Source organism: Leopardus geoffroyi, chromosome C3, assembly GCF_018350155.1.
Source record: "Leopardus geoffroyi isolate Oge1 chromosome C3, O.geoffroyi_Oge1_pat1.0, whole genome shotgun sequence".
NCBI classification, from domain to species: Eukaryota; Metazoa; Chordata; class Mammalia; order Carnivora; family Felidae; genus Leopardus; species Leopardus geoffroyi.
In genome coordinates this window covers 1,793,470-1,815,495 of record NC_059338.1, presented here as the reverse complement: position 1 = coordinate 1,815,495, position 22,026 = coordinate 1,793,470, and the positions used below count along the sequence as shown (strand labels likewise).

Genomic DNA, 22,026 nt, shown 5'->3' with positions numbered 1-22,026 from the left:
TCCCTCCCACGCAGCAGCTAAGAATATAAACCGTGGGGGTTAAAAATAGCAAGGCTGGAGAGCTTTATTTCTGAAGCATTTAGCAAAAGCCCTCCCCTCTGTGTGCCCACAGTTTAGTAAGATCTCCAAGGGCAAAGGGTGAGCGTGTGTTTTTTTGACCGTGACATCTGAGTTCTGGGGACTTGACCTTTTGTTTCCCCGTCATTGCTAAAGTCTAGGACTCAGGATCTGAGTGGCTGGAAGGTGGGGCAGAGAAGGACGAAGAAGGAGGCCTCTGGGGTGGAGGGAGATGGGATTATTCAGCCGTGGGAGAGGTGGATGTGACGTCCTCCTGCGCCCTGCCCCTCGAGCACTGGGAATGTGCCAGGCAGGGGGATTTGAGGTCAGATAGCCTAAAACCCTTATGTCGGTTGCTAGGCATAGAATTTAAATGTATGTATTTTTTTAACTTTTATTTGTTTTGAGAGAGAGAGAGCAGGGAAGGGGCAGAGAGAGAGAGAATCCCAGGCAGGCTCCGCACTGACAGTATGGAACCAGATGCGCGGGTCTCGAACTCACGAGTAGCGAGATCATGACCTGAGCCGACATCAAGAGTCAGACACTCGACCGACTGAGCCACCCAGGTGCCCCAAGGCATGGAATTTAAAGGCTGAAAAGGGGTGGCCCGTCCTGCTCTGGGGATGCTTTTTGCCCTCCCCCAAAACTCTGGACTCTCTCACCCAGAAAATACAAATCTGTGTTGTATTAACATGTAAAATTGCTTCTGCGACTTCAGAAGGTTTGCAGAACCCCTTAAAGACCAGCAGCAGACATCCTGGGGTCTGTCATTCCTGGGTTAAGAAACCAGCATCAGTTTCCTTCAGAGGCACTGGTGACCCCCTGTAGTCTTCTCTAGCCGGGAGGCTGTTTGATCCGGTGGCACGTGCCTCTTCTCCCCTGGCGTTTCTTTTTTCTTTTTTTTTTTTTTAACATTTTATTTATTTTTGCAAGACAGAGAGAGACAGAGCATGAGCAGGGGAGGGGCAGAGAGAGAAGGAGACACAGAATCCGAAGCAGGCTCCTGGCTCTGAGCTGTCAGCGCAGAGCCCGATGCGGGGCTTGAACTCCTGAACCGCGAGATCATGACCTGAGCCGAAGTCAGATGCTTAACTGACTGAACCACCCAGGCGCCCCTCCCCTGGCATTTCTGAGGTGTAAGAATGGGCGGGTGGGAGGCCGCAAAGGTAAGAGGAAGCAACCGGAAGGAAGAGAGGCAGGAGCCCTGAGTGGACACGTTGGGCCTGGTTCCTGAGAAAGAGGCAAGCGGCCGCCCAGGCCTCTGAGGCTGGCTGCTCTCCCACCTCTCCCCTGCCTCTGATGCTGGCTGTTCTCCCCCCTCTCCCTCTGCCCAGATGTGCTAATGCTGCTGATGACAGACGTACTGGTGTTCCTCCAGGAGAAGGACCAGAAGTACATCTTCCCTGCCCTGGTGAGAACTTCCTCCTTCCCCTTTCTCAGCACAGACTAGTGCTATGGGTTCTTCTTCCTTTTCTATGCGACCCGGAAAGAACCCTAGAATCTTCCGGAGTCAAATGGCTCTTACTGTAACCATTATTGTAATATCTCATAAGGCATAAAAACAGCTAACATGTATGGTCACTGCGTGCAGGCACTTTTACACTGTCAAGAGGTCCATTATTAATCCCCTTGTTGCAGATGGGGAAAGTAAGCCTTTAAGGTGTTTTTTACGTGTTTTTTCTCTTAAGTTGATTTATTTATTAGTAATCTCTACACCCAGCATGGGCAGGGCGTGGACCCACAACCCTGAGATCAAGAGTAACTCACTCTTCTGACTGAGCCATCCGGGCCCCCAATAAACATTAATTAACTTGTCAGAGGTCATGTGCGCTCCTAAAGTCCCCTCTGGCTGCACCACAGCTTTGTGCCCTGTATTGCAGGCTGGCCCCGCAATCCTTTGGTATTCCAGAAAGATTGAAGACCGAGAGACCCTTATTTCCCCCTTTCTGACCGGCAGGACAAGCCCTCGGTGGTATCGCTGCAGAATCTGATTGTACGGGACATCGCCAACCAGGAGAAAGGGATGTTTCTGATCAGCGCGGCACCCCCTGAGATGTATGAGGTCCACACAGCATCCCGGGATGACCGCAGCACCTGGATCCGAGTCATTCAGCAGAGCGTCCGCGTGTGAGTGTGTGCACGTCCGCGGGAAACCTGCAGCCGAGGGGCCTGGGCCACAGCGCGCCCTCCCTGGGGGAAAGAACCCGGGGTTGAGAGGTGGAGGCACAGGCTGGGGGAGAAACACGACGGCCCAAAGCCGGGATGGTCACCGGTGTTCACGTATCCTGTACAGTCGTATTTTCTGTTAAGACAACCCGGAACACCTTGCAGCAACGGGAGCTGACAAAGCACCACTTGGAGCGGAAGCTGTGACTTAACCCTGACCCCTAACCCCTGAGCCCTGACCCTGGACACTAACCCCTGACCCTAAACTGGACCCAGACCCTAAACCCCAATGATGAGCGGACCCTACCCCAACCCCCATCCCCTAACTCTAACCCTGACCATACCCCAACCCCCAGCCCCTAGCCCTAACCCCTGACCCCTACCCCAACCACTAACCCCTAACCCTAACTCCTAACCCCTACCCCAGTCACTAACCCCGAACCCTAACCCCTAACCGCAACCCCAATGCCTAACCCCTAATTCTAACCCTAACCCCAAACCCTAACCGCTAACCGCAACCCCCTAGCCCCTCACCCTTAACCCTAATCCCTAACCCTATGGTGGCCTGTCTGACGGCCCACAGTACAGTTTAAGCTGCATGAACACCTTGGTCTGTAGGCAGTGAACCGTTACTTGGATTGGATTGCATTTTATTTTTATTTTCTAAAACTGAATGAAAAAGGGAATGAAACCATTGATCCTGGAGGTAAGAGGAGTAAGTCTCATGCACGCACCTCGTACGGGCGAGGCAAGAAGGAAATTGCTCAGTGTGCTACCTCAGCCAACCTCCAGCTTCCATTAGACACACGTTAGAGTTGATGTCCTCAGCAGTGCTGTGTCTTTTATGATGACAAAAAACAAAACGCATGTAAAGTTTCAGAATGGATCCTTGAAGATGATGCCAAAAGAGAAACCCAATAAGGATATTTGTAAATTTTTTTGCTTTTAGAACCGGATTTTCTTTACTTTGTAATATATAACCATTTGTTTACTTCGGCAATTTAGACTTTTGGACAAATTTTTTCAAAAATGTACAAAAGTAGGACATTGCCTGTTCTGGGAAAAGTGCAAACCACCTGAGCCATTGACAGTAGATCCCTGGAGGCCTCTTTATTAACAGCTTTCGTATTTGTAGTTGTGAAAATTAGAATTAATGTTACTTTTTGTAATCGATTTATTGAGCTTTTGCCTTGTTCAAAGCACTGTTACGTTATCTCATTTAATTCTATCAAAAAACCTGTGAAGAAGATATACCCATTTTTCAGAGGAGAAACAGAGAGATTACCACCTGGTAAATAGTGGGACCAGGCTCTGGCCCCAGTTTGCTTAACGCCAAAGCCTGTGTTTGCCCGTGCTCATGGCGCTCCCCTGCAGGTGGCCTGTGGAGAGGTAACACACACACCAGTACAGACAGATGATGGGTGTGAAGGAAAGCAGGGGGTCAGGAGTGACTAAAGCCAGGGCCTGGGGCTGGTGACTCTTACCGGAGAAGCAGAGAGCATGGAAAGGCGGCCGATTCCTGATCCCTCAACCCCACCCGACCTGTTACCCCTCTAGATGCCCATCCAGAGAGGACTTCCCACTGATTGAGACAGAGGATGAGGCCTACCTACGTCGAATCAAGAGTAAGTCCATCCACAGAGCTCGTTAAGTAATTACCATACATCCACACGATGGAATACTATGGAACTATTTAAAAAGGGACGTGGCTCTTGAGGGCTGAGGTAGATCCGTAACCAGACTGTCTCGTTAGGTAAGAGGGCAAGGTTTAAAACCACGCCAAGCGTCTGCCACCACGGGTGTAAAAATGATGGGGAAAGGAGTGCGTCGCGTGCCCCGTGTGTGCACCTAGTACCCTCAGAATGAAGGGGAACCAGGACGACCAGGGTTGAGACATTAAGTTACGTGTTTTACTTTTATCGGTTAGACTGTGAACTGTTCTACAAAAAGACCGACAAAAATCAGTTTCCTTTTTTTTTTTTTTTTTTTCAACGTTTATTTATTTTTGGGGACAGAGAGAGACAGAGCATGAACGGGGGAGGGGCAGAGAGAGAGGGAGACACAGAATCGGAAACAGGCTCCAGGCTCTGAGCCATCAGCCCAGAGCCCGACGCGGGGCTCGAACTCACGGACCGCGAGATCGTGACCTGGCTGAAGTCGGATGCTTAACCGACTGTGCCACCCAGGCACCCCCAAAAATCAGTTTCCTAAACAAGGTAGAAGGTGATTTCTCTCCGGTCCAGAGGTGGGAAGTGCCGGGTAGTCAGTACAGCTGTGCTGTCTGTCTTTACCCAGCGATCCCTTGTCTCCCTGTCCAAAGTGGCTACTCCAGCTCCCGCTGGTACATGTACATCCCAGCTAGCAGGGAGGTGGAAAGGAACGGGGAGAGGTTTCTGTTTTAAGATTAAAAAAAAAAAAAAAAAAAAAGTTTATTTATTTATTTTTGAGAGCGTGAGTTCAAGCACGAGTGGGGGAGGGGCAGAGAGAAAATCCCAAGCAGGCTCCACGCTGTCAGCGCAGAGCCTGACACAGGGCTCGAACTCATGAGATCGTGAGATCATGACCTGAGCTGAAACCAAGAGATGCTTAACCGACTGAGCCGCCCAGGCGCCTCTATTTTATTTTTCAATGTTAGTTTATTTTTGATAATTTATTTTTGAGGGAGGGGGATGGGAGGGGGAGGAGCAGAGAGAGAGGGATACGGATGATCCAAAGCTGGCTCTGCGCTGAGAGCACAGAGCCCAACACGGGGCTGGAACTCCTGAACTGCGAGGTCATGACCTGAGCCAGAGTTGGATGCGTAACCGACTGAGCCACGCAGGCACCAGGCACCTCTGTTACTCCTTTCTTGGAAGGGCTGATCCGGAGAGACAGTCTGTCCGCTGGCCAGAATTCAGTCCGTGGCAGTTAGGCTGCCGGGTGTAGTCTAACTGGCAGCCATGTGCCCAGATGAAATGTGTATACATTCTCCAGTTATAGGAAGATGGGAGGATGAAGCCTGGGGACACCTGCAGTCCCTGCCACAGGTCGTCTCAGTTTTGTTTTTAAAGCAGAAGTGCAGGGGCTCCGGGCTGTCTCAGTTGGTAGAGCCTGCACCTCTTGATCTCCGGGTCGTGAGTAGGGTCATGAGTTCGAGCCCCACGTTGGGCATGGAGCCTACTTTAAATTTTTTTTTTTTTAATGTTTATTTTTGAGAGAGAGAGAGAGAGAGAGAGAGTGCTAGTGGGGGAGGGGCAGAGAGAGAGGGAGACACAGAATCTGAAGCAGGTGCCAGGCTCCGAGCTGTTGGCACAGAGCCTGATGCAGGGCTTGAACTCATGGATTGCGAGATCATGAGCTGAAGTCGGACACGTAACTGACTGAGCCACGCAGGCGCTGCATGGAGCCTACTTTAGAAAACAATAAGTGAATGTATTACTTTTCCCTGAAGAAGTGTTGTGTTTTTTTGTTTTTTGCATAAATGCCAAAAATTCAGCATCAAGTCCTACCACTGAGCCCAGGCCTGGCCTCTGAGCCCTCGGGCAGCCTTTCCGCTGCTGGCTCCCAGGCCTCCGCGTGCTCACCCGTCCCTCGTCCACAGCGGAGCTGCGACAGAAAGACCGGGCGCTGGTAGAGCTGCTACAAGAGAAGGTTGGGCTGTTCGCCGAGATGACCCATTTCCAGGTGGAAGATGATGGTGGCGGGGTGACCCTGCCCACCCTGCCCAGGGGCCTTTTCCGCTCCGAGTCCCTGGAGTGCCCTCGCGGGGAGCGGCTGCTGCAGGATGCCATCCGTGAGGGTGAGGGGCCCCCCCACGTGACCTCACAGAGCGTGGGCGCACAGACAAGGGGAAGCCCCATGGGAGTGCCCGCTGGTGCCCGGTGCGGGAAGGAGGCCTGGTCCTTGCTGAAGTAACCTCTGCCTCGTGGGTGGTGGTATGATGGAGCCCACCTGTGCAGGGGGCTCCCCCAGATGCCTGAACGTTGCCGGTGCCGTGGGAGGAGGGTGCCCCCCACCACTACCCCCCCCCCCGCCCCGCCCCTACCAAAGGTTCCACGGCTCCTGTCTTCACGTCCTCCCTTCCCTGTAGTGGAGGGCCTGAAGGACCTCCTGGTGGGGCCCGGCGTGGAGCTGCTCCTCACGCCCCGGGAACCAGCCTTGCCCGTGGACCCGGACAGCGGCGGGAGCACGAGTCCTGGGGTCACCGCCAGTGAGTGCGGGCTGGGGCTGCGGTGGGGCGGGGGTTGGAGGGGCCAAACTGCAGGGCCCTGAAGTCGGAGCTCAGCCTGTCCTTTTCCATCTTTGCAGATGGTGAGGCCAGAACCTTCAATGGCTCGATTGAACTCTGCAGAGCTGACTCCGACTCCAGCCAGAAGGTGGGTCCGCAGGAGGTGCCGGAACTGGCAGAGGTGGGGAAGGGGGCGGCCGGGCTGTCGGCCCCTGACACAGAGCTGTCAGGGACACGCTCCAGGGACCTGGTGCCTATGAGTGCCCATCCTTGCCTGTCTCTGCAGGATCGGAACGGAAATCAGCTGAGGGCTCCCCAGGAGGTGAGAGGGATGTGAGGAGGTATGGCGGACTGGAGGGAGGGTGTGGTGTCTGAGAAATTGGAGCCCAGCTCAGAGTGGTGTCGGGGAGAGGCTACATCGGAAAGTGTCCAAAGGTTGACTGTCCCCAAACCCACATTTAGTCGCCTTCTGGGCAGCTCTCCCACCCTGAACCTTGGGCCCTGTCCCCACCCTCTCCTCTGTCCTCAGGAAGCGTTACAGCGATTGGTCAATCTCTATGGACTTCTGCACGGTCTCCAGGTCGGTGGGGGCGGGGAGGAGCCAGAGGCGGGGTGGGGCAGGGGTGGGGGCCCGTCAACCTGGCCTAGGCACGCTCCCCTTCCCCCCCCCCCACCACCCCCCACCGGGTTCCCCTACACCTGACTGTCCCCGTGCGCCCCCAGGCGGCTGTGGCCCAGCAGGACACCCTGATGGAAGCCCGCTTCCCCGAGGGCCCCGAGCGGCGGGAGAAGCTGACCCGAGCCAACTCCCGCGACGGGGAGCTCGGCCGCAGCGGGCCGGCCCCCGCGGCCCCCGACAAGCAGGCCACCGAGCTGGCCCTGCTGCAGCGTCAGCACGCGCTGCTGCAGGAGGAGCTGCGGCGCTGCCGGCGGCTGGGCGAGGAGCGCGCCACCGAGGCGGGCAGCCTGGAGGCCCGGCTCCGCGAGAGCGAGCAGGCCCGGGCCCTGCTGGAGCGCGAGGCCGAGGAGGCGCGCAGGCAGCTGGCCGCCTTGGGCCATACCGAGCCCCCTCCGGCCGAGGCCCCCTGGGCCCGCAGGCCCCTGGACCCTCGGCGCCGCAGCCTCCCGGCCGGAGACGCCCTCTACCTGAGTTTCACGCCCCCGCAGGTAAGGAGGCCCTGAGCCAACCGGGGACTCGAGCCCGAAGGCGACCGGCCGAGGCCAGAAGCACTGGGGGGCCGGGACGGGCGGTCTGGGCGGCTGGGATAGGCAATGGGGCACAGAACTGGGCAACTGGGGGGCTGGGACGGGCGGTCAGGGGCACAAGGCGCTCAGCGGTGCTGCCCTGGCTGAGCTCATTCCTCGGCCTGCTGCCTTTCCTGCCGGCCCGTCACAGCCCAGCCGAGGCCACGACCGCCTGGATTTGTCTGTGACCATTCGCTCTATCCATCGACCCTTTGAGGACCGAGAGAGGCAGGAGCTGGGCAGCCCCGAGGAGCGGCTGCAGGACAGCAGCGACCCCGACACGGGCAGCGAGGAGGAGGGGGGCAGCCGCCTGTCCCCTCCCCATAGTCCGCGAGGTGAGGCGCAGAAAGGAGGTGGGGTGCCGCCCTTGGCTGTGTGTCCTGGGGACATTTGAGGTGACCCCTAGTTAACCTCCCAGGGCTATGGTGACTCCTGGGAGGGGCACAGAGGACACACCTGCAGCCTCTTCTGATGGTGAGCGGGTGGCGGAGCTCTAGGAAGCAAATGTAGGAGCCTCTGTCTCCTCCAGTGAGTGTGATCTCAGCCTCTTCAAGTAGAAATAGGTTTCTAAGAAAAAAAAAAAAGAATTCTAAGACCTTCCAAGTTCTCATAGTTTGTTCAGGAAACACAAAATAACCAAAAGCTAGTGTGCCTTTATGTAACCATCTTAAAATATTTTGTATCTTATTTGTTTGTTTGTTTTTAGTTTTATTTATTTTGAGAGTGAGAGAGATGTGGGCTGGAAGGGCGGGGGGGGGGGGGACTCCAAGCAGGCTCTGCATTGTCAGCACAGAGCCTGATGTGGGGCTTGAACCCACAAACTGTGAGATCATGACCTGAGCCAAAACCAAGAGTCAGATGCTTAACTGAACCCCCTGCCCCCGGAACCCCATTTAAGATTTTATTTTTAAATAATCTCTGCACCCAGCGTGGGGCCACTTGAACTCACACCCCTGAGATCAAGTCCCATGCTCCACTACTCAGCCAGCCAGGCGCCCTTATTTGTTTATCTTATTTTATTTTTAATTTTAGAGAGACAGAGGACGAGCAGGGGAGGAGCAGAGAGAGAGGGAGAGAGAGGGTCCCAAGCCGGCTCCACGCTGTCATTGGCAGAGGCCAATGTGGGGCAAAAGCTAGTCGGATGCTCAACCGACTGAGCCGCCCAGGCGCCCCAGAGTATTTTGTATTTTATTGGCCAAGCCGTATCCTCCTATCCTCAAGAAGGGAAGCGGCACACAGGTGTGGGAACATTACTTTGCTGACATGGGGCGGCGTCAGTGTAGGGGTGCAGCTGCTCGCAGAGCGGGTGCCCTCTCACTAACGCTGCCCCGTCCCCCTTTAGACTTCACCCGAATGCAGGACATCCCGGAAGAGACGGAGACTCGCGACGGGGAGCCTGTGGCTTCCGAGAGCTAAGGGGGCCCCTCCCCCGTCCTGTGCCCCCATGAAGAACACACCGAGGGAGGCAAACTCTGGGGACTCCGATCCGCCAATGATGAGGGAACATTAGAACTGCTGATTGTCCTTGTCAGCTCTTGGGCTCCTTGGACACCTGGGGCCGCTTAGGAAGCTGGAGGAATTGGGCCGCAGCGCCCCCTGGTGGCATCCAGAAGCTACACCACAGATGCCAGTTTTTCATGCCTTCTTCCCTCTACTTTAGGAAAATTTATTTATTTATTGTTTATTAGTGACGCAGGGAGTGGGGAGATTTAGAGCACCAGGGACATGGGAACCAAGCCATAGGGATCAGGGGGCCTTGTCCTGTAACACTACTGGGGTTTATTCAGGCTTAACCGTGCCGCTGCTGGGTTCTAACCCTGACGCCCCTCCTGGGCAACACCGTCTGTGAGGAGGGGCTGCACCGCAGGACCCTGCTGACCCCCCCCCCCCCGCCCCCCAAGAGGGGCTGTGGGCAGGGCCACGCCCCTCTCCCTCCCCCTCAGCCTCGCACTGCTCTTCTCCCTTGTCCCTCCTCCCCGGGAGCCCCAGGGACACCGCCTGGCTTCCGGAGCTGATGGAGGAGGGGCTGAGGTGGCCCTAACGGCTTTGTTGGGGGGGGCGAGGGGAAAACCCACGGGACCAGAATGTTTTTTTGTTGTCGTTGTTTTCTTTTTTGTACCAAAGCCAACTGCACGTGTTTTCTATTTTTAAGAGATGATTTTAGGCAATTAGAAACCACAGCCTTCTATCTCCGATTATCAGAAGAGCTTGAGGGGTGGGGGGACCATATCCTCATCTACAGTAATGGGGGACCTATTCTGACCTCTTCTCCAGCCGTTTGGGAAAAATGTTCTAGGGTGAGTTGGGAAATCTCCGTGAAGCCTGACCTCATCCCCACCTCAGCAACCGGGACTGAAACCTCAGTGTGAATTTTGGGGATTTTTCAGTGGACCCCCAGTGCCCACCAGCCCCAGCCATTTTCTGCCAATTTGATTGTTAAAAAAAGAAAAAAGAAAAAAAAAAGATAAAGCAGGGAAAATTAAAGACCTGGAACCCCACAAAGTGCTGTCTCTAGGTGTCTTCTGCCCCCCTCTTCCCCTGCCGGGGGCACTGCTGGGGGTGGGGGGAGGGGCAGGCACCAGCTGCTTCCCCCCCAACCCCCGAAGGGGCCTTTCCTCTCACAGGAAGCGGGCATCTCACTGAAGACAGGCCACTGACAGGAGAAGCTGCCCCAGCCCGTTTTGTCATCGTGGATGTCCCCAAGCATCAGGGTGGGGTGAGGGGCACTTGGGTTCTGGTGAAGCACCTGCCCTCCCCCCCCCCCGCCCCCTTTGTGTGTCCTGCTCAGAAATGACGTCAGCCTGTTGCCCCCACGCCTCCCTTCCGGACACAGTTCCTGTCGGCCTGTCCCTAGAGTCACTGTGCCCCAGTTCTGTGTTGTGTCACAGCCCCCACGCGACCTCTTCCAGAGGCGGCGAGAGATTACGTCGGTTTCAGTTCTCGGTTTCCGTTCATTTTACTTCCTGTTTCTGGTCAGTACCTGGGGTGGGGGGGAGGAGGGAGGGCGGCCGGTGGCCACGTGCTGGTGCGCACGCTCGCTGGTACTCACAGGCACACGCACTGGTGGTACCCTGGCTGGCACAGCGGAAGGCCTCCGCTGAGGAGAGGAACTGAAATCAGCTGGGGGGCCGGCTTGGGGCCGCACCTCCGTCCTGGACGTCTGGCCCACGGCATCTGGCCTTTGGCAGGTGCTGTCTCCGCTGTTCTGGGACCTGAGGTGGGCAGGTGCCCAAGGGAAGGTTGCCCGGCCGGGATGCCGGAGCCAGCCCTCCACTTCCCCCCTGAGCACCGGCTTCTAGTGTGCTGCCTCCTTGGCTGGGGGCTGGGTCCCAAACCTGTTAGGGGCCAGCGTTGGGGTGTGTGTGTGCGGGGGGGTGGTGATAGTGCTCAGGCCAAGAGAGGGCAGTGCGGGCTCCTCCAATGTCACACAGCCAGTGAGGGATGCTGGTCAGGGGGAAGGGGAGACCGGAGCCCCGGAGCTCAGGGTGGACGTGGGGAAACCCATGGCTCATGAGGACAGCACTGGTGTATTCCCAGCAGCACTGGCCCTCTGCCACCTCTTGGGCCTGAGACCTGATGTCCACCCCTCTCTGACCTGGCTGCTCCCGTAGATGAGTCTTGCAGCTTTCCGGGTTCTGCCCGCGGTGCCCTCCCTAAGCCCTTCTTCTGGAACACAGTCAGCGTCTGTCCTCCCCACGGCGGGTTCAAAGCTCTCTGGCCGCTTACCGCAGGGAGCCAGGGCCCAGCTTCTCACCAGTGCCTGCCTTCCACTGCATGGAGCGCCCAGCTGGCGAGCGGGCCCTCCTCACTGCCCCTCCCCTGCCTTTCCCACCCCTCTCCTCTCCAAGGTTAGATGCACATGGTCCCTCATCTCTGACTTGGGCCTGTTTAATTCAGTATTTACCAGGGCACCTGGGTGGTGCAGTCGGCTTACTGTCCAGCTTTGGCTCAGGTCATGATCTCGTGGTTCCTGGGTTCAGGCCCCGCGTCCGGCTCTGTACTGATGGCTCAGAGCCTGGAACCTATTTTAGATTCTGTGTCTCCCCGCTCTTTGCACCCCTCCTCCATTCGCATTCTTTCTCTCTCTTAAAAACAACCATTAAAAGAAAAAGAATTCGGCAAGGTGCATGCTCTCTAAAAAAAAAAAAAACCAAAACCAAAACTAAAGAGAATAATAAACTCAATATTTACCTCCAGGCCCCATTAGCACAGATGCCCCCTGGGAGCCAATATCCCAGCAAAGCCATCAGAGGAGCTGCAGGGGTGGCGAGAGGGGAGGATTTTCCATCCTGAATTGACTGGGAACAGGATTTCCTATCCTGACAGACGTGAACCAGTTTAAACATCAAAAGGAGGAAACTAAACATCAAGCAGCTAATTAAATGTCGTTGACATGGCTTAATGTCCTGCTGTCGCTCTGGGTCCTTGGGAGGCCAGAGTGCTCTCCCGTATCACTGCTGGGTCTCCATGGATGTGGAAACCAGAGGCCAATCCCTCACTCAGTTCCTTTCTTCTTTTTTTTTCCGATCTCTCTCTTTTTCTGTTGCTCTGTACTCACCACGGAGCTTGAACTCACGACCCTGAGATCAAGAGTCCCGGGCTCTTCCAACTGAGCCAGCCAGGCAGCTCTCTCAGTTCTTCATGTGAAACTTCCATTTCACTCCAGGGCATGTAAACATTATCCCAAACGAGCCATCTCTGGCCCATCTCTGGCCGTGGATCCCTGTCTCCCTGCTGCCGCCTGTTCCTTCTTTTCCTCCTCTTCCTTCTCTCTGATTCCATTTTACATGAAGCGTAAGAACAATAGCCAACACACGACTTCAGGTACCGTTGAATCCTCAACACCCCACTTTACAGATGAGAAAACCAGTAGAGACAAGTCACTTACCGAGGTCCCTCCGCTGGTTAGCGTCAGAGCTAGGATGTGATTCTGGGTGCTTTGATCCTCTGAGCTGCACACTTGGGACAGGAGGGAGGGACACCCTCACGAGCCTCTGACTCTGGCTCCCACTTCTCTGGACGTGCCTGCAGCCCCCTCTTCTCCCAATCCCTCCGCTCTCTCTCTCCTCCCTACGCCCCACCCACATCCTTGCCTTCTCCCCACTTCTCCCTCCAAATCCTTGTTTAAGGATGGACACTCAGGGTGTTTACACTTGGGCCTGGGCTGATGCCAGAGACCAGCAGGACTCACGCAGGGCATCCCCCTGCCCGAGGACTCCGTTTTCTCAGCTGAGGTCTGCAGGCCCCAGGTTTCTCTGGGCGCCACTGGGAGGCTGTACGGTGGAGATGGCCGGGGGGGGGGGGGACACTTTTGGCTCTGGCACCAGAGAGCAAGGGTACACCCTATTTGGGGTGAGGGTAGGGGTGTCGGGGAGGGCAGACAGAGGGAAACAGGTGCTGGTGTGTTGACCTCTGACCCCTTAGTCTAGGACCCTCGGGAGTTTTCCTGAGAATGCTCACAAAAGGCAGAAACGGGGCAACGGAACCAGAGGTGGAAGCGTCCAGACAGTCGTGGATGATACAGGTTATTCTCCAACCTTCCTCCTTCCCCTTGTCCTACCCATACCTCCAGGTGAGCAAAGACCTAAGCTCCCTCACGTGACCCCACATTCCACCACACCCAGAAGAGATCAGAGACTCCCAGAGGGTGCCGCAGCCCACGCCAGCTCTCCCTAGGGTGCAGGGTTCTGCCCCTGGCGGAGCCCAGAAAAGGAGGGTAGGGTGTTCAGCACCCTTCCCCCAGGTGTCCCTTTGTCCAATTTGGTGGCCATGGTAGAAGGACCTCTCTCCTGGCAGAGTGCTCTCCACCCACCACCTGCCTGCGGTCTTTAGGGCCCCCAATTCCAGCCGGCCCGGGCCCTAGGGTCACAGCCTTGCTCACAGATCCCTGAAGGCATCTGCCAGGGCCCATCAGGCTCCTGCCTCAGGACGGCACGGGCTTCAGGCAGCCGTTGCCGTGTGGTGACAGGGAAGACGGGGGTATGGATGGCGTAGACAGATGCTATCCCAGAGCACCAGGTCAGACGTCACCAGCACTCCATGAGAGTGTCCAGGTGGTTGGGGAAGCGGCAGAGGAAGAAAGAGGCCTCCAGCGTAGGGACACAGTGGGCCACGCCCCTGCCACTCTGCCGTTGCCCAGCGACAGCCGCAGCAGGTGGTAGCCAGGGGACCCGGGGACCACGAAAGCCAGCGCCCCCGGCCAGTACCTGCCGTGGCAGTGCAGCAGACAGACGGGTGCCCCACACCTCACCCTCGGCCCCAAAACAGTCGTGGGCACCGTCACCGGGACGGCCACCATCCACACCGCCAGGGTGGCCGTGCAGGGCCAGGAAAGCGAGAGGCGGGTGCCTGGTCCGGCAGCCACGGCCACCATGCGCCGGGGGTGAGGGGGACGCTGGCGCAGACGTGGAGGACAGTGGCCTTCGGGGCCATCTTGCAGAGGGCACTTCGGGCCGGCGGAAGTCCAGGGCGGACTCAGGTGCCCAGAAGGGGAGAGTGAGGGCGGCCCCAGGCCTGCCAGGGCCAAGTTGAAGACAAAAGTGTCGGAAGGGGGCCGGGGGCTCGCCAGGCACAGCTCCCAGCACCCACAGCACCACCAGGTTTCCCTGCAAGCCGGCCGCCCCCACAGACCCATGGGTCGGGCCGACCGTGACCCTCAGGGCTAGGAACTGGCCTCGGGGCAGCGGGGCCCGAGCCGCTGGGGTGCAGGCGCCTCCCTCAGGGCCTGAGCGGCCGCGAGCCACGCCCCCGCCACGCCCCCGCCACGCCCCGAAGGGACAGGCTGCGCCCCACCCTCCGCCGGTCTTGGAGGGGCCCCCGGATGGGAGCGCCGGCCGCCCCAAGGGGCAGGTGCGCGGGCCGATGTGCACCTGTGAGCGGTAAGGGCTCTACCGGGGAGAGGAGGGGGGACAAGGGGGAGTCAGCCACTGGGGAGGGCAGACCCAAGCCTCCGCGCAGGGCGAGGGCCAGGGGTACCCCGTCTGAGGGATGACAGGAGCCAAACTTGGAGCCCCCTCCTTTCCTGACCTGGCGCGGGGACCCCCTTCTCTGCAGAAAGTGCTGTCTTGGGGCCTGGGGGCAGGGGTGGGGTGGGCACGAGGGCACGGAATCCGGATGGTTCTGGAGTTCCAGGTCTGCTCCTCACTGGCTGTGTGACTTGGGTAAGTTACTTCACTCTCCTGAGCCTCCGTTTTCTTGTTAGCATTTTCAGACAGAAGGTTCTGCTCCACAGGACTGGCGTGATTCAATGAGATAACGCATGTCAGGAAGCACTTTGTAGGTTGCTCTTTGTGTGAATGATTATTATTTCAAAGGAAAATCTGAGGGGTTCTGCTGGAAAGGAGCGGGGTACAGCACAGCTATCTGTTGTCACCATGCCCAGGGAAGAGTGCCAACTAAAACACGGGTCGGAATTCATTGCAGCAAGTGACCTTGAGGCTAAGGGCTGGGAGAGAAAGTGGGGGAGTCACAGCTTCCTGTTCATCGCCCCCTCCCGGAGCACAGCCTGTGGGGACCTGAGTGGCCCGCCCTCAGTGCTGCTCCTGAGTCTGAAGCTGTCCTGCCAGCCTGTCACCCCCTGCCGTTTCACCCTTTCCTGCTCTAGTCTGTGGAATCAGAGGCCGGCGGGACCCCCACCCCCTCCTCCAATCCCCGAGCCCATGTCAGAGACGCGTGGGTCCTGAGATACACCCCCACCCACACCTCATCCTGTCTCCCCATGATCTCAGTCCTAACTGGTAAAAATGCCTCACTGGGTCTTCCCCTTTTGTGCCCATACCCGTATCCTTTGCAAAATGTGCTGTGATGGGGAAAAAGAGAAGGTGGGAGGTGGGTAGATAAGAGAGGGCTTTCTTTCAGGCGTTCCAGAACATTCAACACCTTCCTGCCCTCTGCCAGCTAATTAAGATGCTTGAACTCCAATTCCCTTGGAGTGCTGGGGAGGAGAAGGGCCCTTCTGGAACACCAATCAGCAGTGGGTGTGATGAACCTCCAGGAGAGACCCAGACTGGGCGCCAGCCTGTTTGGGTCATTCAGCAAGGGGTGGGTATGGAGTGGGTGGCAGAAGGGACATACCGAGCCCAAGTTCAGGTGAGCCCCACAGGCCACCTGCTGGCCTTAGGGACTGTTCCCGGGTGCCTCTGTGCCAGTCCCTCTCTGTGTCAGGGCCATGTTTATTCTTCCAGCCACCCAGCAGCACGATGACTGGCCGTGAACTGGTCAGTGCATTGGACTTCTTTTTCTCTTTGATGGAGAACAGAAGTGGGTCAGAATTCCAGGGTTCTGCTACCCATTTTTAAAAATATTTTTGTTATTTTTAAGATTTTATTTCTTTTTGAGAGAGAGACTGCGAGAACAGGGGAGGGACAGAGAGAGAGAGAGACCGAGGGTCCCAAGCAGGCTCCACGCCGTCAGCACAGAGCCCCACGTGGGGTTCAAACTCATGAACCGCGAGATCATGACCTGAGCCGAAGTCTGAGGCTTAACCGACTGAGCCACCCAGGCGTCCCTGAAATATCTGGTCCTCTGATCGTTTGTCCTTTATTCATTTCTAATCTGAGTCCTTTCCTTGTTCTGACACTAGCAGCACCCGTGGTCACAAAGAGAGGTGACGCCACCAGCTGGCTCATCTTAGAACTTCACTTTGGATCCTTTTATTTTTTTATTTTGTTAGTTCGTGTGTTCATTCATTCATTCATTCACTGTCCACAGCGTTTCTTGAACCCTTATTATGTGTCAGGCTCTATGCTAGATGCAGGGGAGACAAAAAAAAGAAATATATGGTCTTCTCATATACTTTCTGAGATGGTTGGGATCGCTAAGATCATCTAATTCAACTTCTCTTTTAATAAGGAGAGAAAGTCGGTTAAGCATCCGACTCTTGATCTCGGCTTAGGTCCTGATCTCACCGTTCCTGAGTCTGAGCCCTGAGTCAGGCTCTGCGCTGACAGAGGCCTGCTTGGGATTCTCTCTCCCTGTCTTTCTCTTCCCTTCCCCGCTCTCACTCTCTCTTTCTCAAAATAAATAAACATTACTTGTTTTTTAATGTTTACGTAGTTTTGAGAGAGAGAGAGACACACACAGAGTGTGAGTAGGTGAGGGGGCAGAGAGAGGGAGACACAGAATCCGAATCAGGCTCCGGGCTCTGAGCTGTCAGCACAGAGCCCGATGCGAGGCTTGAACTCACAAACCGCGAGATCCTGACCTGAGTCGAAGTCGGACGCTCAACCGACTGAGCCACCAGGTACCTCACAAAATAAATAAACATTTAAAAAACAGTAAGGAGAGAAAGTGAGTTGCCCAAGGCCACCAGAGAAGTCGTGGCAGAGTCAGGACGTGAGAGGAAAGTCTCTTGACTTCTAGAATCTAGCGCTCTCCAAGACATCACGAAACCCTTTAGGCATTTCTTTCCCCCTATAATCTCTACCCCCTTCTGCAGGGCCCCAAGCGCCAGTCCCTGCCCTTGGGACACTCCTAGTCTTCAAGGGAGACAGCGCCAGGATGTGGACGGATGGACAATAGCCAGCTCCTCTCCAGACGGTCTTTGTACACAACCGCCAGGAGACAGGAGGACCCGGATCCCATGAAAGGATTTCGTTATTCCTCGCGTTCCTATTGTCCTCTGAAGCCAGGCTTTACCAGCCGGTTTTCTATCTCAGTTGGAGTCCCAGGACATGCAGTGGTAGATTATGGCATCTGCCTTACATAAGAAGGACTTCTAGGGACTGGGCCTGCCCCTCAGTCACCAGCTTTAGCCCACACGTCTCTCCAGCCCCACACCCCTGCGCGTGCACTCCCAAATCTTGGTAAAGGGGAACGGGAGGCAGGAGGGACAGAACTACTCCCCACCGCCCAGGCCCCCAGAGCAGGAGAAGGGAGCTTTGCATTTGCACTTGTGGTAGAGACAGATGTTCCCAGATGCTCCGGGGATGACAGATGGTAGGAGCAGGACACCTGACCCTAATCCAGACCCTCCCCCCTCACGCCACCCCCCGCCAACCACCTTGCCACACCTCCCCACGTCTGCAGAGACTCACTGCAGTTTCAGTAAGGGGCACGGGAAGCTTCAAGGTTCGTGGGCAAGTTCCAGATCAATCTCTCTCTCTCAACTTTATATTTGGGAATAGTCTTAGACTTACAGAAAAATTGCAAAGGCAGAGATAGAGATCTGTCTTTCATTGTCCACATTAAAATGAAACTGGCAGAGCATCAAAAATAAAAATAAAAATCTTAGGGATAAATTTGACTAAAGACGTGCAATCCTGGTACACTGAAAACTACGAAATGCTGCCATGAGAAATTAAAGAAGACCTAAATAGGGGTGTCTGGCTGGCTCAGTTGGTAGAGCAGTTGACTCTTGATCATGAGTCATGAGTTTGAGCCCCACTTTGGGTGCAGAGATTACTTAAGGAAAAGGAAGGAAGGAAGGAAGGAAGGGAGGAAGGGAGGAAGGGAGACCTAAATAAATGGAGCGGTATAAATGAGTTCATGTGCTGCAAGACTCAACGAGATATCACTTCTCCTTATAATTGGTATGTAGATTTAATGCAAGTCTAATAAAAACTCTAGCAGGCCTTTTTAAAAATAGAAATTGACAAGCAGATTCAGAAATTCATATGGAAACACAAAGAGCCAAACGATTTTGTAGAATCGCCAAAACAATTTTGCAAAAAGGTAAAGTTGGTCTACTCAAACTATAGCAACAGGGGCGCCTGGGTGGCGCAGTCGGTTAAGCGTCCGACTTCAGCCAGGTCACGATCTCGCGGTCCGTGAGTTCGAGCCCCGCGTCGGGCTCTGGGCTGATGGCTCAGAGCCTGGAGCCTGTTTCTGATTCTGTGTCTCCCTCTCTCTCTGCCCCTCCCCCATTCATGCTCTGTCTCTCTCTGTCCCAAAAATAAATAAATGTTCAAACCAAAACAAAACAAAACAAAACAAACAAACAAAAAAAACTATAGCAACAGTAGTCAAGACGGTGTGGTACCAGCAAAAGGACAAACATCAGTGCAGCAGAACTGGAAGTCCTGAAATAGACCCACACGCTTATGGCCAGTTGGATTTTGACAAAGGTGCAAAGAAAAGTCATTGAAGAATGCACAGTCTTTTCAACAAATGGTTATGTAACAGTTGAATATCCACATTAAAAAAAAGAGCGTGCACAAGAGACCTCCAATCCCTACCTCACACCATGCACGGAAATGAACTCAGAGGGTCATAGATCCAAATGTAAAACCTGAAACCCCAAAACTTCTACCAGAAAACAAAGGAGAAAATTTGTGGCCTTAGGTCGGGCAAAGATTTCTAAGGTACATCAAAAACATAATCTACAAAAGCAAAAACTGATAAATTGGACTTCATCGAAATTAAGAACTTCTGCTCTTTGAGAAACACTGTGAAGGAAATGAAAAGACAAGCCACAGACTGAAAGAAAACATTTGCAGACCAGAGATCTCATAAAGGATGTATCTAGAATACCTAAAGAGCTCTTGGGGCCAAGCCCGGGTGGCTTAGTAGGTTAAGCGGCTGACTTTGGCTCAGGTCGTGATCTCATGGTTTGTGCTGTCAGCACAGAGCCTGCTTTAGGTCCCTGTCCCCATTTCTCTCTGCCTCTCCCCTTCCCCCCTTTCTCTCACAGATAAAAAAATAAACATTAAAAAATTTCAATAATAAGAAAACAACTTTATTTTTCAAATGGGCAAAGGATTTGAGCAGATACTTCATCAGAGATGATGTGGGGATACCAAAGAGGCACCGAGAAGATGCTGGACAGCATCGGCCATTAGGGAAATGCAAACTCAAACCACGATGAGCTATAACACATCCCTGGGAGGATGTCTAAGATGAAAAACTGCCCACAGCAAGTGCTAGCAAGGAAGTGGCGGGAACGTAAAATGATATAATCACTTCGCAAAACAACTCAAGGGTTTCTTGGGGCGTCTGGGTGGCTCAGTTGGTTGAGCGTCCCACTTCGGCTCGGGTCACGATCTTGTGGTTCGTGAGTTCGAGCCCAAACCAAGTCGGTGTTTTCTTAAAAAGTTAAACATATGCTTCATATGTCCTAGGCATCCCGCTCCCAGGCACTTACGCTGAGAAATCAGGGTATCCGTTCACATGAAGACTTGTACACCAACGTTCACAGGCACTTCATTTGACGTAGCTTCACGCGGACAAGTCAAATGGATGAGCTGCTTACGCATCAGGTGAATGGGAAGCCAATAGTGGTAAGTTCGTACAGTGGGGTGCCAGCCAACACCGAAGCAGGGTGCGTCCTTGTGCGCAAGGACAGCACGGAGGAAAGAGTCCTGGTGGCCGCCAGGCCAGGGCTGCGGTCCCTCCCGGCATCTCCACTCGCTCAGCACCACTGCCCCGCCCACCCCGCCACCAGGTCCTGCCCGCGCAGCCTCCAGGCTTTGCAGTGTGTTCCTCCTCATGGTGCAGACTCCACTTGCTCTGGGCGAGGCTCGCCCTCGTGTCCCCCCTGGGCTGCCCAGGGGCTCTGAGTACCTGCACCCCCCTCTCAGATCCGCCCCATGGGTCACTCCCTTCCTCCGGGGTTTTCCGCAGGCCTCCTTTACTGCAAAGAACAGAGACTGCCCTGAGCTGCCTCCAGTGATGAAACACGTTCAAGGGGAGGGATGATGTCAGTTATGCCAGGATGCTTGAAAACCCTCACCCTTGCCCCACCCGTCCTCACCTCTGCTTTCCTTCCTTTGCTGCAGCAGGCAGCACGGAAGAGTAGAGCCAGGGGCGCCCAGCGGGCTCAGGGTACAGCATGCGGCACTTAACCTCAGGGTAGTGAGTTCGAGCCCCGTGCTCCTCATGGAGCCCAGTTAAAATTAAAAAAGAAAGAGTTGGTCCAGAGGTGCGATTTTAGAGTTTGAGCGGACCCGACTGGACTCAGGGGAAATAACGGGAAGACGCCACGGCCCTCAGGAAGCAATGTTTATTCTTTCACTTTTCATGTGGTTCCTGCTGCCCGCATCTCTGCACGGACCAGTTCCTCTGCCTGGTCACAGCCCAACGCAGTCCCCTGCGCCCTGACACAGCACAAGTGACAACCTTTCACAACCACAGTTCTCTGGGTCCAAAAATCCTCGGGAAAGACTGTCTTCTCTTTCCTTATTAAAAAAAAAAAAAAAATTTTAGGGGCACCTGGGTGGCTCAGTGGGTTGAGCCTCGGACTTTGGCTCAGGTCACGACCTCGCGGTTCATGGGTTGAGCCCCGCGTCGGGCTCTGTGCCTACAGCTCAGAGCCTGGAGCCTGCTTCGGATTCTGGGTCTCCCTCTCTCTCTGCCCCTCCCGCGCTTACACCTTGTCTCTCTCTCTCTCATAAATAGACATTAAAATTAAAAAAAAACAAAACAATTTTTAAGGGGCGCCTGGGTGGCTCAGTCGGTTGAGCACGTCTGACTTCCACTCAGGTCATGATCTCACGGCTTCGTGAGTTCAAGTCCTGCATTGGGCTTCATGCTGATGGTGCAGAGCCTGCTTGGGATTCTCTCTCTCTCCCTCTCTCTCTGCCCCTCCCCCGCTCACACCTTGTCTCTCTCTCTCTCTCTCTCATAAATAAATAAACTTCGGAAAATTAAAAAAAAAAAAGAGCTTTTAAAAAAAGTTTATTTATTTATTGAGAGAGAGTGCACTCTGCCAGCGCAGAGCCTGATGCGGGTGAGATTGTGACCCAAGCCAAGATCAAGAGTTGGAAGCCTAGGGGCGCCTGGGTGGCGCAGTCGGTTAAGCGTCCGACTTCAGCCAGGTCACGATCTCGCGGTCCGTGAGTTCGAGCCCCGCGTCGGGCTCTGGGCTGATGGCTCAGAGCCTGGAGCCTGTTTCTGATTCTGTGTCTCCCTCTCTCTCTGCCCCTCCCCCATTCATGCTCTGTCTCTCTCTCTGTCCCAAAAAATAAATAAATGTTGAAAAAAAAATTAAAAAAAAAAAAAGAGTTGGAAGCCTAACCAGCTAAGCCACCCAAGTGCCCCCCTCCCCCCCACTAAACCAAGAATGTTCTTTAAAAACAAGAGTATTCTTATGTAACCTCAGTAGGATGATCAAAATCAACAAAGTAACAATGCTACAATATTATCTAGTCTAGAAACCTCACTGAGATGCTGCTAAACGTCCCCTGTAACATCTTTTATAACAAAAGAAATCTCAGACGTGAGTAACATTCAGTTCTCATCTCCTTGCAGTCGCCTTGAATCGGGAACAGTTCCTTAGGTTTTGTATTTCATGACATTTTTAAATGTTACATATTTTTAAAGAGTAAAAGTTATTTGTGTAACATCCCTTGGTTCGGGTTTGTCTGATATTTCCCACGATTAGGCTCATGTATTTTTAAGGAGTAAAGTTTAGTTGT

General features: G+C 54.6%; 1 protein-coding gene across 18 annotated transcripts in view; it reads left to right on the top strand.

Moving 5' to 3' along the window:
- Positions 1 to 10,173, top strand: part of ARHGEF2 (Rho/Rac guanine nucleotide exchange factor 2) — a 39,916-nt gene extending 29,743 nt beyond the window's left edge. For 13 of the 18 annotated variants that reach the window (XM_045454409.1, XM_045454416.1, XM_045454423.1 and 10 more), the window contains 11 exons: positions 1,392 to 1,468; positions 2,015 to 2,184; positions 3,781 to 3,848; positions 5,804 to 6,001; positions 6,293 to 6,412; positions 6,511 to 6,578; positions 6,717 to 6,752; positions 6,960 to 7,010; positions 7,154 to 7,597; positions 7,827 to 8,010; positions 9,018 to 10,173. In XM_045454409.1, coding sequence (XP_045310365.1) covers positions 1,392 to 1,468; positions 2,015 to 2,184; positions 3,781 to 3,848; positions 5,804 to 6,001; positions 6,293 to 6,412; positions 6,511 to 6,578; positions 6,717 to 6,752; positions 6,960 to 7,010; positions 7,154 to 7,597; positions 7,827 to 8,010; positions 9,018 to 9,091 — 1,490 coding nt within the window. In that variant the 3' untranslated portion in view covers positions 9,092 to 10,173. The remainder of the gene's footprint in view (positions 1 to 1,391; positions 1,469 to 2,014; positions 2,185 to 3,780; positions 3,849 to 5,803; positions 6,002 to 6,292; positions 6,413 to 6,510; positions 6,579 to 6,716; positions 6,753 to 6,959; positions 7,011 to 7,153; positions 7,598 to 7,826; positions 8,011 to 9,017) is intronic. The other 5 variants (XM_045454410.1, XM_045454420.1, XM_045454421.1 and 2 more) reach the window with 1 other exon arrangement.
- Positions 10,174 to 22,026: the final 11,853 nt, after the last annotated feature.